The 15332-nt window shown below is 34.0% G+C and overlaps 2 protein-coding genes and 1 long non-coding RNA gene across 6 annotated transcripts in view; all 3 read right to left on the reverse strand.

The window, feature by feature from the left end:
* The window catches only part of LOC106345006 (VAN3-binding protein-like), a 5885-nt gene extending 4539 nt beyond the window's left edge, over positions 1-1346 (reverse strand). Inside the window, exons 1-2 of the mRNA XM_013784286.1 lie at positions 1208-1346; positions 830-1128 (exon numbers count right to left, since the gene is read on the reverse strand). Coding sequence (XP_013639740.1) covers positions 830-1128; positions 1208-1262 — 354 coding nt within the window. The 5' untranslated portion in view covers positions 1263-1346. The remainder of the gene's footprint in view (positions 1-829; positions 1129-1207) is intronic.
* A 2176-nt stretch (positions 1347-3522) lies between these two features.
* LOC106344757 lies at positions 3523-5882 on the reverse strand. Of its 3 annotated transcripts, none has more exons than XR_001270192.1 (5): positions 4588-5882; positions 4182-4439; positions 3975-4082; positions 3793-3878; positions 3523-3708 (listed from the first exon to the last, which is right to left on the reverse strand). It is a non-coding gene; the product is annotated as an uncharacterized LOC106344757 (long non-coding RNA). The 3 variants fall into 3 exon arrangements; XR_001270194.1 differs by having other exon boundaries at positions 3975-4095; XR_001270193.1 differs by having other exon boundaries at positions 3975-4100.
* Positions 5883-9187: 3305 nt separating this feature from the next.
* LOC106311410 (TOM1-like protein 2) lies at positions 9188-13774 on the reverse strand. Of its 2 annotated transcripts, none has more exons than XM_013748602.1 (10): positions 13494-13774; positions 13135-13213; positions 12800-12898; positions 12602-12715; positions 12363-12523; positions 11798-11879; positions 11521-11606; positions 10885-11082; positions 10156-10583; positions 9188-10029 (listed from the first exon to the last, which is right to left on the reverse strand). In XM_013748602.1, exons 1-10 carry the CDS (start codon positions 13592-13594, stop codon positions 9443-9445), a joined length of 1935 nt encoding a protein of 644 aa, XP_013604056.1. In that variant the 5' UTR covers positions 13595-13774; the 3' UTR covers positions 9188-9442. The 2 variants fall into 2 exon arrangements, with proteins under 2 accessions (XP_013604056.1, XP_013604053.1); XM_013748599.1 differs by having other exon boundaries at positions 9188-10032; positions 13494-13772.
* Between the last annotated feature and the right edge of the window lie 1558 nt (positions 13775-15332).

Consider the following 15332-nt stretch of genomic DNA (forward strand, 5'->3'; position numbering starts at 1 on the left):
AAAAGATAGAGAGATTTTTTTTAATCTTTTACCGACACAGAACTTAACCAAAATGAAGAGTTAAAAGTAATTTTTTTTTGTTACACTTCCCGGAAAAAACGGTTACAACATGGGCTTTCATAATATGACTTTTTAACATATTAATGTTATGGACATTTAATAATTATCTAGACGAAAAAAAAGACTATAAATAATTTATTATTAACAAAAGTATGAAATTATTTACAATTTGATGACTAATTCATCACCCTTTTTATATGCTAAATTTTTCATAGAAGTTTAAAAATTATTTTATTTTCTTTAAACATGTATAACTAATTTATAATCTTTTATGCCATACTAAGTCATGATATAATATTTCTTCATATTTTACATTAATAACCATTGTTTTTATATACCGTATACAATTCTCTAATTACATCTATTTGTTCAATTTTGTATATGATATCGAATATTCATCATAAATAGATGGTTTAAGATGCCAAAAAAATTATTTACTTGGTGAATATAATACATCAAATATTACAAATACATCATTTAGTTAAATAAATAACCATAAACCGAAAATTCATATCCAGGGTCTAGTTCACATTAAAAAACATATTATGTATATATATATATATATATATATAATCATCCATCAGATATTAAAAAATCACACGAATATTATTTCCATCTATTTTGTTTGTATTGTGGAAAAAGTTCAAATTTTCATTTTTAATTGTCATATTTTTTATTGCCTCAAGTGCAATTTCTCATAGAAGTAAAACATCATCATCCCGAACCAGACCAGCCGAACCGGTTTTGAATGTAGAAAGAGATGACTTACAAGGTCACGAGAAGAAGCCATGGAAGTAGAATCTTCTTCACCTTCTCTAAATTCTTTATTGGTATTAACAATAGTAGAGAGAAGAAAAGAGTTAGTGTCGGCAGCCGAATTGTTGAAGAAAGCTTTTGTGAGTTCCACGGCTGAAATGCTCCATGATCTCCCTAGAAACTCCATCGTCTCCGTCGGCGTCTCCGGTGGTAACGCCGTCTTCACTTCAAGCGCCACCGTTGCTGGACCTTCTTCTTCTATGTTCTCTAGTTTTTTCCATGAGCTATCTTTTCCCGTATGGCACATCATCACTGAAAAATTCACATAACACCACAATTAATTTGAATGATTAAATAAATTAATTAAGAGCAAGGAAAAACAACAACTTACATTGGTCTAAAGTAGTGGGATTATGTGTGAAGAGGGTGTTGTGCAAACTTGTCATTGTTGATAGAGATTTCAGATTTGATTGGAGAAGAATCACTATGTGACTTTGGCACTATATAGCTATAATTAAATGATTCCCTCTTCCCTATTTTCTTGCATTTCTACATAAAAGTAATAACTCCTTTTGTAAGTAAAATTAAAAGTAAGTAATATATAAAGAAACATTATAAAATACAGTTCTGTCAAGGGATATTTAAATAAATATATGAATAAAAGGTTTTCAACAAAATTGGAATTTTAATTTTGCTTTAACTTTGTTTTAGTTAAATCTATATTACCTTCATTTTAAGTGAGCTTACAGTTCAAATTCGCCGGTTAAAAATTAACCAGCATAGCATAAATTAAACAGTCAGCAAAGATACTGATGACTGGGAAACATAAAATTGAATTGTTATTCAACTTCTCCTTAATCATATACCATCTCATAATGTTTCATGATCTCTCCCTAAATCTTCACATTCTTCATGTTTACAGTATAAAACTTTGTTAGAAAATTTTATCCCAAAATCACTGTTCACCTAACTTGAACATCAACACCTAGAATACACCGAACTATCAAACCATTAAGTAATGGACGATAAATATAGCAACCAAGGAAAAAGAAACAGAATTAGAGGCACAAGTAAAATAATTAAAAAAAATTCGATTGAATTCCCCAAAGGGGGTTTGTGGGTTTAAATTTAAGTAAAACAAAATGATGGTTTGCCATTTGTGTCCTAATTATTGCTTAAATGGAATGTTTGCTGAGAAAAGAATTCCTTGCTTTCGTTTTCATTAGGAAACAAAACCAAAATAAACTTAACTTAGATATAATGAGATAATGTTACATCATATATTAGTGTAAAGCAAAGTAGAAATATATCTGCAGAAGAATTAAAGGTAAATTGGTGGAGCCATAGAGTGTGGCATTTGTGATGATGCTGGACAAAGTGAGCCGATATTAAGGAACTTCTTCTTTCTCCTTTTTGCCTCCCACTCATTTTTATTCATATCTAACGAGTCGAACCCTTATGATTACCAGTCCATTATCATCGTGGTTTCTATCTGGGAAGAATGAGTGGAAACAAATTTATATATTTATGTTTTTTTCTTAATAAAAAACTAGGAATGCGTCTTGAACATGATAAATTTAGTTGTATATATTATCCACAATTGTTTTTATATATTTGATCATTTTATTTATGCATACACAATATTTTTTGTTGTTATTATATAATTTCTTTCCGATGGACCAGATCAATTTTTATTAAAAATTGTAGAACTAAACTATAATTAATATATCATGGGTTGATCAGATTGTAAATTAAACAAATTATGACACAAAACCTTATTTTTTTCCACCGAACACATTCTTGAAAAAAATGAACAATATTTTTTCCACAGTTGAATTGTTTTGACATTTATCTTTCATATGGTTTTGAAAAGTTTCAGATCAACTATCAAATTGATACATGTCATTTTAACGCTTTTAGTCATATGCTTAAGGAAAACTTACATTTTTTTTGTAATTTAAAATCATTTTTAAAAAGTTCAAAATATAACATATAAGCAAAAACTATCATATAGAAAAATATAACATATAAGGTTTTCTCATTTTTGTAATTTAAAGTCATTTTAATTTTTTTAAAATATAACATATAAGGTTTCCTCATTTTTTTCTAATTTTAAGTCATTTAAAAAAAAATCAAAAATTTAACATATAAGAAGAAGATCTAATTTTTTTATTATATGGTTAATGTGATTGTTTAATTATTTTAACAATATAAAATTAAACAAAAATAAACAAGGATGCAAAAATTGTTATCAAATCTTTATTATCCATAGTCATTAATTGTCATATATATGTTAATCATATTAGGTAATTTCGTAGCTTTTATTTAAGAAAAAAATACATGCTTCTTATATTTTGGGTTAATATAATATTTTCTAGTAATTAGATTTGGACAAATATTTTTTTCAATTGATTTTTAAGCTGTCACGTAAGCTAAAATCCTTAATTAATATACATGGGATATCTATGTTTTAAATGACAAATAATTATCTATGGTAAAAAATAAAATACATATCTATACAATAAAAGGTAGTTGCGAAACAATGAAGAAAAGGCATGAAAATAATGTATCGGTCGAATCTATTACCCTTGATACAATTCATTCATGGTTCTCAGATTGTTAATCAGTTAATGGCTCTTTGGGTTTGTTCTTCTGGTTAAGAAATTACATACACAAAAAAAATCAACTTAAAGGAAATACACATAATGAAACAGAAATAAATTTATTCGAAAATATATTTTTTAGAAGGCTAAATGACTTCAAATCAACCATGCATGAAATCACATAAGCTAGAGGGGCAGCTAGAACCGGTTTTGTTGTTCTTTAACCAGCTTCTGAGGTCGGAGCGCGCAGAGGTGCACGCGCTTCGTTTGTTCTTGCCTCTAGTTCCACCTGTCAAAAAAGACATTCATCGGGTAAGCCAACAATGTTGTCAAAGTGAAGCTGAATGAATCCTGAGGAGGAAATAGATATTACCATATGGGTTTCATTCTCTGCAGTCATGTACCAATAACCCCAAGGAGACATTTCCCATCTAACAATCCATCATAGTGCACACAAACCTGCACAATTTACAAGGGGCTCAAAGATTTTTAATCTACTTGCCTAAAATTGTGTCTTCACTGTCAATGCGTAAGACGTTATTAATTAGTGTATACCAGCGCAGCAATTTCAAAGGTCTCAGTCAATCCGGGTAACTGCCTCAACCCGCCAGATGCAGTCAAAGCAACTTCTCCTTTTGCTCTTTCAAATACGTTACACTGGACCTGCAAAGAGACACTTGACTAATAAAGCTATGGAACAGCATTTCAACGTGTAATACATGATGTATGTATGCCTAATGTAACATGGATGGAAATGTTTACCCAAAACCATTTTTCTAGGGAAGCCTCCACCCCAGTTATTTTCTGAATAAGAAGGCGCATCCCTAAATTCAAACCCCTACCCCTTCTTTGATAAACATTGAAGAAGAAGTCTCCTCCTGCTCCTCTGCAGCAGCATCTGAGTTGGTCTTTACTTCATCCTGAGATTCTTTTACCTCCTTCTGTTTATCCTTCTTTTTCTTCTTCTTCGAGGCCTTTGATTCTCCCACTGTATTCTCCTTCTTTCTTTTTCTTGCTTATCTGTCAGGTGTTTGCAGAAGAAACTTTTATCAGTATTAGCCAATGATTTTCTCAGCAAGTAATAATAAAGCCAGTGTAGAGCAGAACTGTGCGATTAAGTTACGCAAGCTCGCGTGAATAATGTAGAGGAGAATTGTGTGATAGATACCTTGAGAGTTTTCTTGACCATTGTTGGGTCCAACTCCAAAATCTGCTAACAAAGCGTCAAACTCAGCTTGTTCCTTTTGTTTCAGCTCTTTCTTGGAAAGCTGCCTCTCTGGCTCCTTAGGTGGTGCAGGAACTTCAGGAGCCTTCTTCACCTCAGTCTCTGCTTCTGGATGAACCTGCGTCTCATGCTCTTCCTCCAAATCATCATCATCATCACCTTCATCAAGAATATATTCTTCACTTTCACTTTCCTGCCACATTAGAAGCAAAGGCATCTCAATCAGAAACCAAAGAACAGATAGGCACACAAACAGGGCGCAAACATATCATTAAAATTCTCTAACAACAAAGGTAATAATTAGATATAGGATGACCTTCAGAATACATAAAAACCACATAACATTTTACGCTGAGACAATACAACATCCAAATATAACATGAAAATGCCAACCTTTTATCATACATCAGTCAAGTACAAAGGCTATATGATGTAAATCCACAGCAAAATAAAAGCCAAGACCGTTTGAACGCTCAAGTACTCAACGAGATTCATTGCATAAACAAAAAAAAAAAAAAAAAAGCTTCTTAAACCAACTTTAACACATGGGAGACACCAAATTAAACATATAGACGACGCAACAGCCTATGAAAGAAATACAGCATAAAACTACCAAAAAACTGAAAGAAAGATACGTCCCTCTGATTGAGCCACCCCCTAGGCGTTGTTTTCCGCAGATGGATTTTCATGGACATACGTGCCAACTGATTTGAACCATCGCAGCAAGTTACGATGATCCTTAACATAAATCCATGCCTGAAGAAACGGGAAGAGACTCTCGTTCACACCTCGCTCCTCTAGGAAGCTATGGAATACGCCTCTCATCTTCTCGTCGAGCTCCCTGTTAAAACAATTTACCAACACTGTAAAATCTTTGCTATCAACTGTGAGTCCCGTTTTTATAAACAGAATGCTGAAATTGCAGGAATGAACATAGAGCTGATAACGTTTTGGCCAACAGCGTTATCTAGATGTCTGACATTTGCTCGATGTTGGAGAAAACAGTTGACCGAAAGGCGTTTATGCGTTGTTCAAACACAGAATATGGTTTGGTCACAGAGTCTCATTGTCAAGATCGGTTAAAGGAAGAAACCGGTGAGGAAATTCGTGCGGTGTAAAGGCCTTTTGATTTTGTAAATTGAAATAGAATGAACGCGTAGGAGAGTTCGAGAATCAATGATTTTAGTTTCAGTGCGTTCCAAATACTTTATTTTTCTTTTACTTTTATTCTCTGACTCTCTGAGTTTATCATGAACAAAACCTATATACAAGAGCCACGGCAAAGAATCGTAGAGCATGATTAACCCGAGTTCTAAGGATGAAGTTCTTATCGTAAGTTAAGAAACTGTTTCTTAACTTTTAACTAAAAAAAGCTAAGAACCGGTTCTTAAATAAGGACTTTAAGAACCGGTTCTTAGTTTTTTTAGTTAAAAGTTAAAATTCTTAATTTCCGCTAAGAATCCCACTCTAAGAACCCCGGGTTAATCATGGTCTTAGAGGACTTAAATAAATGAACATGGAGAGAGAGAGAGAGTAATAAGAGGACACGTTTCAAAGTGTTTGTGGCAGCCAAAGAAACTAGCAAATCGCATTGCTATCACATGTTATATGTATCTTTAAGGTTCAAGTAAATACTATTCAGTAGAAACAAAGTTGTAAACACAATACAGAAGAAAAGAATATACTATTCATATATCAACCACCTTTCTGTTTGCCAACATTCTTTTCCCCTTTATATACATCTTTCTTCTCCCCAATTTCTGCACAAGAGAAGTGTTAGAATGTATATCAATGTTAACAAAGCTGAGTGAGAAGAAAAGACAAACTGTGTTCTCAGTCACTTCCTAGATTTCTTTCCATTAGCATTCTTTTTACCAGATTGTGTTTTCTTTCCACCGGCCTTCTCCTTTTCAGCAGAGTGAAAAGTTACCAAGCAAAGCTCTAGCTGACTGACTAAGGAGAGTAAGACGACTTTGTATCACTTTCATCTTATCCTTTGTGCTCCACTCATTTTCATGTGTCATCATCTTCTTCAAACTACAACGTGATTCAGCCTCTACTTGGTAATTAGTATGTTTGGTCGTGATATGTTCATAGAGAGCCTTGATCTTATCTTCTCTATAGAGTTCAACTTGCTTCTCTTTTATGTAGTCTAGATACATTATCAGACTGATTATCAATATGTGATATAACAATAAATGTTGATTGATCTTGCTCATAATAACAAAGACTCTTTTGATCATAGCTTCTTCAAAAAGTACACAATATTTTTTTGTTATGTAGCTTACACTATCTTCCTTAGTAATTAGTATAACTATACAGAAATTAATTCGTCTGTTGATCAACAGATATGAGTAATCATGTGATTTTCAATATAACTATACACAAAGGAATTTAATCATCAATAATATAATATACCTTGCCCGAATTAAGCTTCTTGGTCTTGCTCATAACATCAAAAACATGATAAACATGTTTTTATCAAATCTTCATTAAAAAGACCAGCATGCTTCTCTTTGATGTAGTTTACACTGTCTTGCTCATTCGTGGAATGTTTGAAGCAAAAGCCTAAACTTCCAATTAGAATAGCTTTGTCCAACTTGGATGACATGTTTGCCTAATTATCAATATGAGAAATGATGATGTGATCATGTAATTTGTGTAATTAGGTCCAAAGATATAGTAAACCAAAGAAGCAAAACCAATTAGGGTAATAGAACACCTAATAACCAAGATCTCCTCCCTAATTCTAGCAATATGGTATTTTTAGAAGACATCACATGACATCAGATCGAAACTGAAGCTTTCAGGATGTTTGACTGGTGAGGAATGAGTGATTATCAGAATCTAACATCAAATCGCAAACATTAATCCTCAGATTTACCAAAAAACCTTCTAAATCTACAAGATCAAATAAGAATTGGGAAATTTTTGAATATTTTGAAAGATAAGTTCAAGAAAACACGATCATCCAACTGAATCATAGCAATATGGTATATTGAGAAGAAATCACATCGAATCTAAAGCTTTCATGATGTTTGAATGATCAAACAGAGTGATTATCAGAATCTAACATCACATCGCAAACACTAATCTTCAGATTTACTGAAAAACCTTCTAAATCTACAAGATCAAGTAATAATTGGGTGAGAAATTTCTGAAGATTTTGAAAGATAAGTTCAAGAAAGATATCCAAGACAGATTTTCATACCTGAAAAGAAGAAGTTGCAGATATCTCTCAACTCTTCTTCTCTGCTCTCCTCTTCTCTTCTCTTCTCTCGTCTCTGGCGGGTTGAAACAAAAGACTGGTATTTTTTATTCTTTTGTGTTTGAATGTTTAAAATTAGTTTATTTTGGGTTATTGGCCCATCACCAAAGCATTCGGCCCATTAGTTTCAGAGTTGTTAGCTTCTTGAACACTCAATCAAAAGGGGAAAAAGTTCATTTTTAATGATGAAAATCACAAAAGTCTGTATTTTAAATTAACACTCAAAATAATAAAATTAATTTTGATAACATATCAAACTTGACCCAAAAAATACATATTAAACATTGGAATTAACTTACCTATCTATGATCAGTATTATTCATTTGTAAGAATTAGATAATCTAACAATTTTTCTACAAAAAAAATATTTTAACTAATAAAATAATATAACAATAAATAAAATTAAATAAATTGAAAATCAGAAAAACTATAAAAAAAATTCAACTTTTTTTTTTAAATCTTAAAATTCAAAAGATCAAAAATTAAAAAAAAAATAATTAAACTTTTAAGATTCAAAAATATAAAAATTGCTATCATATGTCTTGATATGCAAGAAAATATTGATTGTTGACTCTGATATATTAGAATTCTTCACCACCGACCGCCACTATGTCCAAAATCGTCATTTTTGTTCGTTTTTTCATTTACCAAGTTTTGTCCCTGGCAGCAGCGTATGATGATGACGACGATGAGGACGATGATGATGATTGATGATGATGTTGGAACAGAACGCAGGAATGGTTTCACCCGGGCATGATCTCGAGTATCACATGGAGTTTAGCTAGAAGTAGGATGTTTTAGATAGCTAGGGTAGTAACAGCTTTTTGTTTCAGCAAATGTTTTGGAAGTATATCATATACTTCATAGGTAACATCTTACCTTTTTACCCTTGTAACATATACTGTATAGGTAACATCTTAGTTTTTTACCGTTGACGCTTTCATGGTCTTTTGGGCTGAATATTTTTAAGATTGTGGTATTTGGAAGATGAAGATGTCATTATGTTAGATTTAACTTCATAGGAGCACCATCTTAGATTCTCAAGAGACTGCATAGATCAAGATTTCCCCACCCAAACTACCGCTAAACTTTCAATTACGGGGCTTATTGGATTAGGGGTTCTGTAAAATTTGAGGGATTTTAGATTTGGTGGAAATTAAATGGAGCACTAAGCCAATATCAACATCGCTGATAGTAAAGACATCTATACTGATAAAATGGAGTCTGTAAAAACGAAATGTATCCAGAAAAGGTCCTACAAATGGTATCTCCAGGTAAACCGCAACTTGCAAATGTTATTTGGTATGCACTAGAAAGGGTTTGTGATTACAAATATACAAATGCATTACCCGTCATAATCATAAGCAAGAAAGAAGACAACATGTAGATTTATGAATATGTATGTCTCTCCCAAGAGTGTCAAATCAAATTGATCAAAAGCTTAAGAACAAGCGAAGCAACAGAGTTAGCTGAGTAAAGAAGACAGAGAGATGAATACTCATAAATCATGAATCGATGAATGATTTCTTTTCACATGGTACCAGCTCTTCCGGATGTAGGTTTTGTACTAGGCTTGAATTTGGAGATGTCGACGAGATCCCCAAATAGCTTATCCTCTGGTTTATTCTTTGGTTTCATTGGAGGCAGATAAGACGATGATGATGGTGGTGCCTGATGCGACGCCTGGTCTCTGATGGACATGCCATGCATTTGCTGCTCAAGATATGGGCTGCTTCCTTGTTGCTGTTGATTATAACCATATCCATATCCTCCCATCTGGTTGCCATACGCATGTTGCTGCTGTTGTTGCTGTTGGGCATAGAACTGAGCCATCATCATCTGCTGCTGTTGCTGTTGGGGTGGATAGCCTTGCCCTACAGCTTGGTTTGGCATTGGCTGTTGCATGTACATACCGCCAGGCATTTGAGGGTATGGACTGTTGTTGTTAAACGGTTGGCTGGTTTGCGGCATCTGAGGATATTGTTGAGCATGTGTGTAGGCAACTTGTGTCTGATTCATTTGAGGAGAAAACGGACTTCCTGACTCTGCAGGGGGACTGAAGTCTTGATGCTGAGCTTCCCATGGGGGAGGTGGAAATGCCGTACTGTCTTGCGCACCTTCTTCACATTTACAAAGTTACCATAAGTTAAGGTCTATACTTGAGACACACTTAGCTAATTCTCCCGAATTTAAAAAGTGAAATGCTTTCTTGTTAAAATGTCTCAAAAGTTGAGGTATATTACCATAAGATGGGTGCTGTGGTTGTTGCAACTGCTGTGCAGGCTGACTATTCCAGGGAGAAGAGGCCCCTTGCCCGTATGATTGCTGCTCAAACTGCGAATAACCACCCTGAGGAGGAAATCCATTGGATTGTTGACTAGTTGGTAGCTGGTGCAATTGAGGATTCAAATGGATACTCTGGGTAGCTGAACTTCCAGTTGGTGCAGTTGCAGGACTTGGACTATTGGTGTTGTCTCCGAACATATCGATAAGAGCAAGTGCATTTTGATCCGATGCGACCGGACTTGCTGATGGTTGAGGTTCAACAGGAACAAGGGCAAGATCATCGCCACTGAGGAGGTCTATTTTGGAATTGGCTGAACCATTAGCTAGAGGCGGTGCAGGGAGGGCCAACTGATTTAGAATCCCGTTACCAGAGCTTGATGTAGCTCTGCAAAAATTGTTGAACAGGGGAGAAATCAGAAGCTATTTAAATCAGACAAAAAGCTTTTACCAGGTCAATTGGTCCGAAACCCCAGTTTCTTCTTGCTAAGAGACAAATCAGTATCGTTTATATAATAATGATTATAAAGGTTCCTCTCATCTTCATCATTAACTTGTAGTTTTCGCATCCAAGATTGTAATAATTTCTACGTGTAAGCTAGCCAGACAGAAGGCTTAATCTTGCAGCTAAGATTGGTGATATATAAGAAATTCTTGGGTGCATGAATGAAAAGTTTGGTACTGCATACCCGTTCGCCTGATTACTGCCGTCCCCAGTATCGATAAGAGGACCATCAACGTCTACAAGGGACTTTTCTGCGTCAGACTTGGGCTTCTCGGTATGAACAGAAGTTCCAGGATTTCCAGAAGCGATTGCTTCATAACTGGTTAGGACCCGCTGCAGATCATCATTCAACGCCAGGCCTTGACATAACAGAGACTCGTCCCTGGAAAACAAAGTTGCGAGGTAAATAATATTACAGATAAAGCTAGGCTCTAAAGCATACACGCAACTCTCGTCAAATGGACTATTCCACGTAAGTATTTCACAGCAATAACTCCGAAACGTGTGGATTTGAGATATTCTTAATAGGGTTCTCTTTACCCATGAATGCTTCCCCAGTATCTCTATGTTTTTCAATATAACACAGAACCTAACCAGCTAAAACTCATGGTTACAAACAATAAATTGAAGGATCAACGATGGTTGTTTTATTCAAGTAGACTTAGATTCTTTGGGCCTCCAAACAGACATCATCTGTGGGTTATATGTATGCGTTCAGAAAAATAATAAAAAGAGAGATCTCATCGCCGTCAAAGCAATATAACTAGTATGAAACATGTTCGAAAACTATATGTAACTAGAGAGAAGAAAAAGCTCTTACGCAGATGAGTTGACTAGATGTACCACTCTTTGTTTGTATGTACGACACTGCTCCACCAGATCGACCATCACCTCCTGTTTAAGGTCCTAAAGAAGTCCAAAAAAGAAGGATGGTCATCCTGATATGATCGCGTATATGATACAAAAATAATTAACTCCACAATCGCAATTTCCAAAAACAATCCCGAAAAATAATCCTGTTCTTCTATTATATTTTGCACCAACTCAACACTTAAAAACAGGTAGAGGCATCTTTCTCTGGAGGTAAATCGTCTTACCTCTCGGTTTCCCGGCTCTATTGCACTTAGCATTTCCGCAAGCACATCCATGATGCCTTTTGCATTTTGAATCTCCGACAAACTGAAAAAGAATTTCGATATACAACAGAATAAATATTGAGAAGCAACATATACTGAGCAACAAAGGCATGCATTACGTCCTAAAATAAAGAAGCAAACAGACGCAAATGTAACATTTGCAGATCCTAACATACATTCATAATAAGTAAAACGAAAAAAGAAAATTGAAACTCCAGTACTACACTAATGTTTTACAAAAACTAGAGAGAGACTACTTAATTGTGGTTATTTTCTTGATTCTAATCACATCTCAAATGTGCTAAAAAATTCACATCTCAACTTTGGTTTACCCAATATCTAGGCTTACAACTATGGCTGCTTTCTGCTAATGCATTTAGGTGGAACAAAAAGTAGCTAAACGTATATAAAAAAATTGTCAGATAAGTCAAGGACGTTGACATTAATTGACCAACAAAATCTTTCAATGCTTTTGTTAAAAATTCATCAAATTAGAAACAGTGAAATTGTAACAGAAGATATTTACCTCAGCGTCGGAAAATCTGGCTCTGCCGAAGGATCAGGCACTTCGTTACTAGGTCCAGCATTACGAAGATTTGGAGGGTAAGACGACAGAGGCTGTGTTTGTGGAGGTGTGAACACAGGTGCTGATCTCTCCGATCTCTGAGGGAAAACAGCGCCAGCACGCTGAAAGAGACAGGACATCCATAGTCAGAAGCAATACTTTAGTGAAGGAAATATATAAAACAATTTCGGTAGACCTACCAACAACTCCTGGTATCCTGCATAGTATTGTGGATATCTGGCCCTAGGGCCACCAAAGGCCTCTTGCCATGTGTCGATAAGAACCAGGATCTTCTCTTTGACATGAAAGTCCGGCTATAACATCAATAGATACCTTAAATTAGATAGAGATATAGAGCTAACTTTTCCGAGGACACCAATATTGAAGAAAACCTTCACCTTTTTCTTAGCTATCCGGACCATCTCATGAATAACGCCCTTCTCAGCCACATGCATATGAACCATGTCGCCACAGTTCTTCACTATCGTCTCAAGCAGCTAAAACATAACAAATCCATGATAAGTGAACATACACTATCGTTTACTAAACAAAGGAGAATATGACGTTAACATGATATTCAGCATATCATTCATGTTAGGCTACTCATGTATATCGCAAAATCTTCTTGTACACTAAAACAAAAGAGGAGCAAAATTAAATTGTGGTGAGGTTTAACAAAACAAGCTATATCTACATGGCAGAGTTAATAAAGCCAAAATCATGGAGCTCTCACAGTCAAGGCAAGAAGTTGAGTTTTTGGATTCCTGCTACCAATCTTTTTCTTGACGCCTTTCACAACATCTTTTGCTTGCCTGCAAAAAAAACAGCAACCAGTTTCAGACATTACGTAGGAACCATCCCCTTGGTAAAAATCAAATCAGCTTCTTCCAATTCAAAAAAGCATATAAAAGGAAGTAACTTCCTTTAATTTTTAAAATAAATCATGAATTATTAGGTGTTCTAAAGCTACTGCAATCAGAGATTCAATTCGATGTAGAAAGATTCAATATTTGTGAGGAGACTAATAAGCAAACATAGGTAGGACCAATCAATCAAAGGAATTCGAGGGAGGAGCAGAAGAGGCGAACATACACGGGATCGCTATTGAGCATGTCGCAGATCTCGAGGTTCATGGCCCAATCAGGCCCGATCAGCATCTCGCTCGTCGCTCTCTCCACCATAGCGTTCACCATCTTCGCTTTGACCTCCAAAAATCAAAAACTCCCAAGGAGAAGAGAAGAGAAGAGACGTAAGAAGATCACGCACGAGAATACTCCGGCGAAGAATCTCTCCCTCAGGAATTCACGCCCCTCTCTCCCTCTTTCTCTTTTTTCTAGTAGATTTGTTTTTTTTTTATTTTTTTCTTTTTTTGTTCCTCTATTATTTAATTTTTAATTTTATGTGTTCTTGGATGATCAGATCTTTTTATCTAATCTATTAAAACTGGAGTACAAATAAGATTTGACCCTGATTTTTTCTAAATAATTACAGTCTAATGCCACTAAATTAATATTTCTTGATTTAACATAATTATCTATTTTTCCTTTTAAGAAATCAACCGATTGGAACCTACAATTAATTTCTGTTTAATATTTCCATATTGTGCTTCATCGTATAATAACGTACAATTTTTATTGTCATCATTGTAGCTAAATGAAGTATACATATATATCCACCATATCGTTCATAACCATCTCCCCCATATACACTACGGATACATGTTTTTTTACATAATATAGTAACCACATTCTGAACTATTTAGGACTTCATTAAAATTACATCAAAAATCATATACTTTATACAATACGTTTTAGAAATTCATTATAAAATCGCTATTAGTATCAAATTTTAATGTCATCAGTATGATGCACATAACTAATATTTTTTCTTTTTCTCTTTTCTTTTCTTTTTTCTTACCAAACAAAAAATATACACCAAACATTTAGTGGTCGTATATTTAACAAATTGTGTTTGAATTTTTTTTAGCAAATTGTGAAAAAATGTTCCACAATATGCACTCACTATGACAACAACATAAAATATGGATATAAAATTTTCAACTTATTTTTCACGTTTTGTAAAGATATCCGGCGTGATTCACTTGTTCTTATTAGGAAGATTTTGGAGATAGTCCAGTCAATTTTAAAATTTTACAATCGGAATATTCTAAGCGAAGTCAACATCATAATTTGCGTATATATTAGGCATGATTCAATCCTAACTAACCTGCTTTAGTGAAATCAATTTGTTCTATCAAAAAGAAATATTTCCATCAATAACAACCCTACAATCAAGCACCATATTTAACTATTAACTATTAACTATTAACTATTAACTATTAACTATTTACTATTTTTATATTCTGTTGATCACGTCTATATATATATATCTATATGTATAGTGTCTATCTCCATCTAATAGTCACAGAGAAAACGAAAAAAAAAGACTAGATGGCGACCAACAAAAGTGTTTTTTTGATAAAACGAATCATGAGTTATGGAGGAGAATCTCTTGAATGCATATTTGCAGAAGAAACTGAATCACGTTAAACTACTTCATGTCTCATATATATTACTCCCTCTGTACTCTGTTCCTCGGAGTAAAATTTTTTAAAGTGTTCACGCTTATTAAGAATTCAATAAACGTTTATAATTTAATTTTTTTTACTTTATTATACACTTTTCAATAACTTTTCACTAATAAAATTTAATCAATTGAAATATTCCCATTTAATGTTTTTTAAAAGTATAAAAAATATCTTAAACATATAGAAAATCTATCTTTGTGGAATAAGTAAAAAAACTAAAACATCTTACTTTCGGGAACGGAGAGAGTATATGTTCGTAAGGAATATGGTGTCTTTTCTTTCAGGTGTATTGGCAGATGTATTTGGTGTTTTCCTTTATTTTCAGGATTCCAATTTCCAAAGTG

Source organism: Brassica oleracea, chromosome C1, assembly GCF_000695525.1.
Source record: "Brassica oleracea var. oleracea cultivar TO1000 chromosome C1, BOL, whole genome shotgun sequence".
Classification (NCBI taxonomy): domain Eukaryota; kingdom Viridiplantae; phylum Streptophyta; class Magnoliopsida; order Brassicales; family Brassicaceae; genus Brassica; species Brassica oleracea.

What these genes read in the sequence shown, in the direction of transcription:
- LOC106311410 (XM_013748599.1), bottom strand. Translation starts at nt 13,594, where the DNA reads ATGGTGAACGCTATGGTGGAGAGAGCGACGAGCGAGATGCTGATCGGG. An exon ending in CAGGATACCAGGAGTTGTTG is followed by an intron (nt 12,524 to 12,601) that starts GTAGGTCTACCG and finishes TGTCTCTTTCAG; the next exon opens with CGTGCTGGCGCTGTTTTCCC. An exon ending in GGCAGTAATCAGGCGAACGG is followed by an intron (nt 10,584 to 10,884) that starts GTATGCAGTACC and finishes CAATTTTTGCAG; the next exon opens with AGCTACATCAAGCTCTGGTA.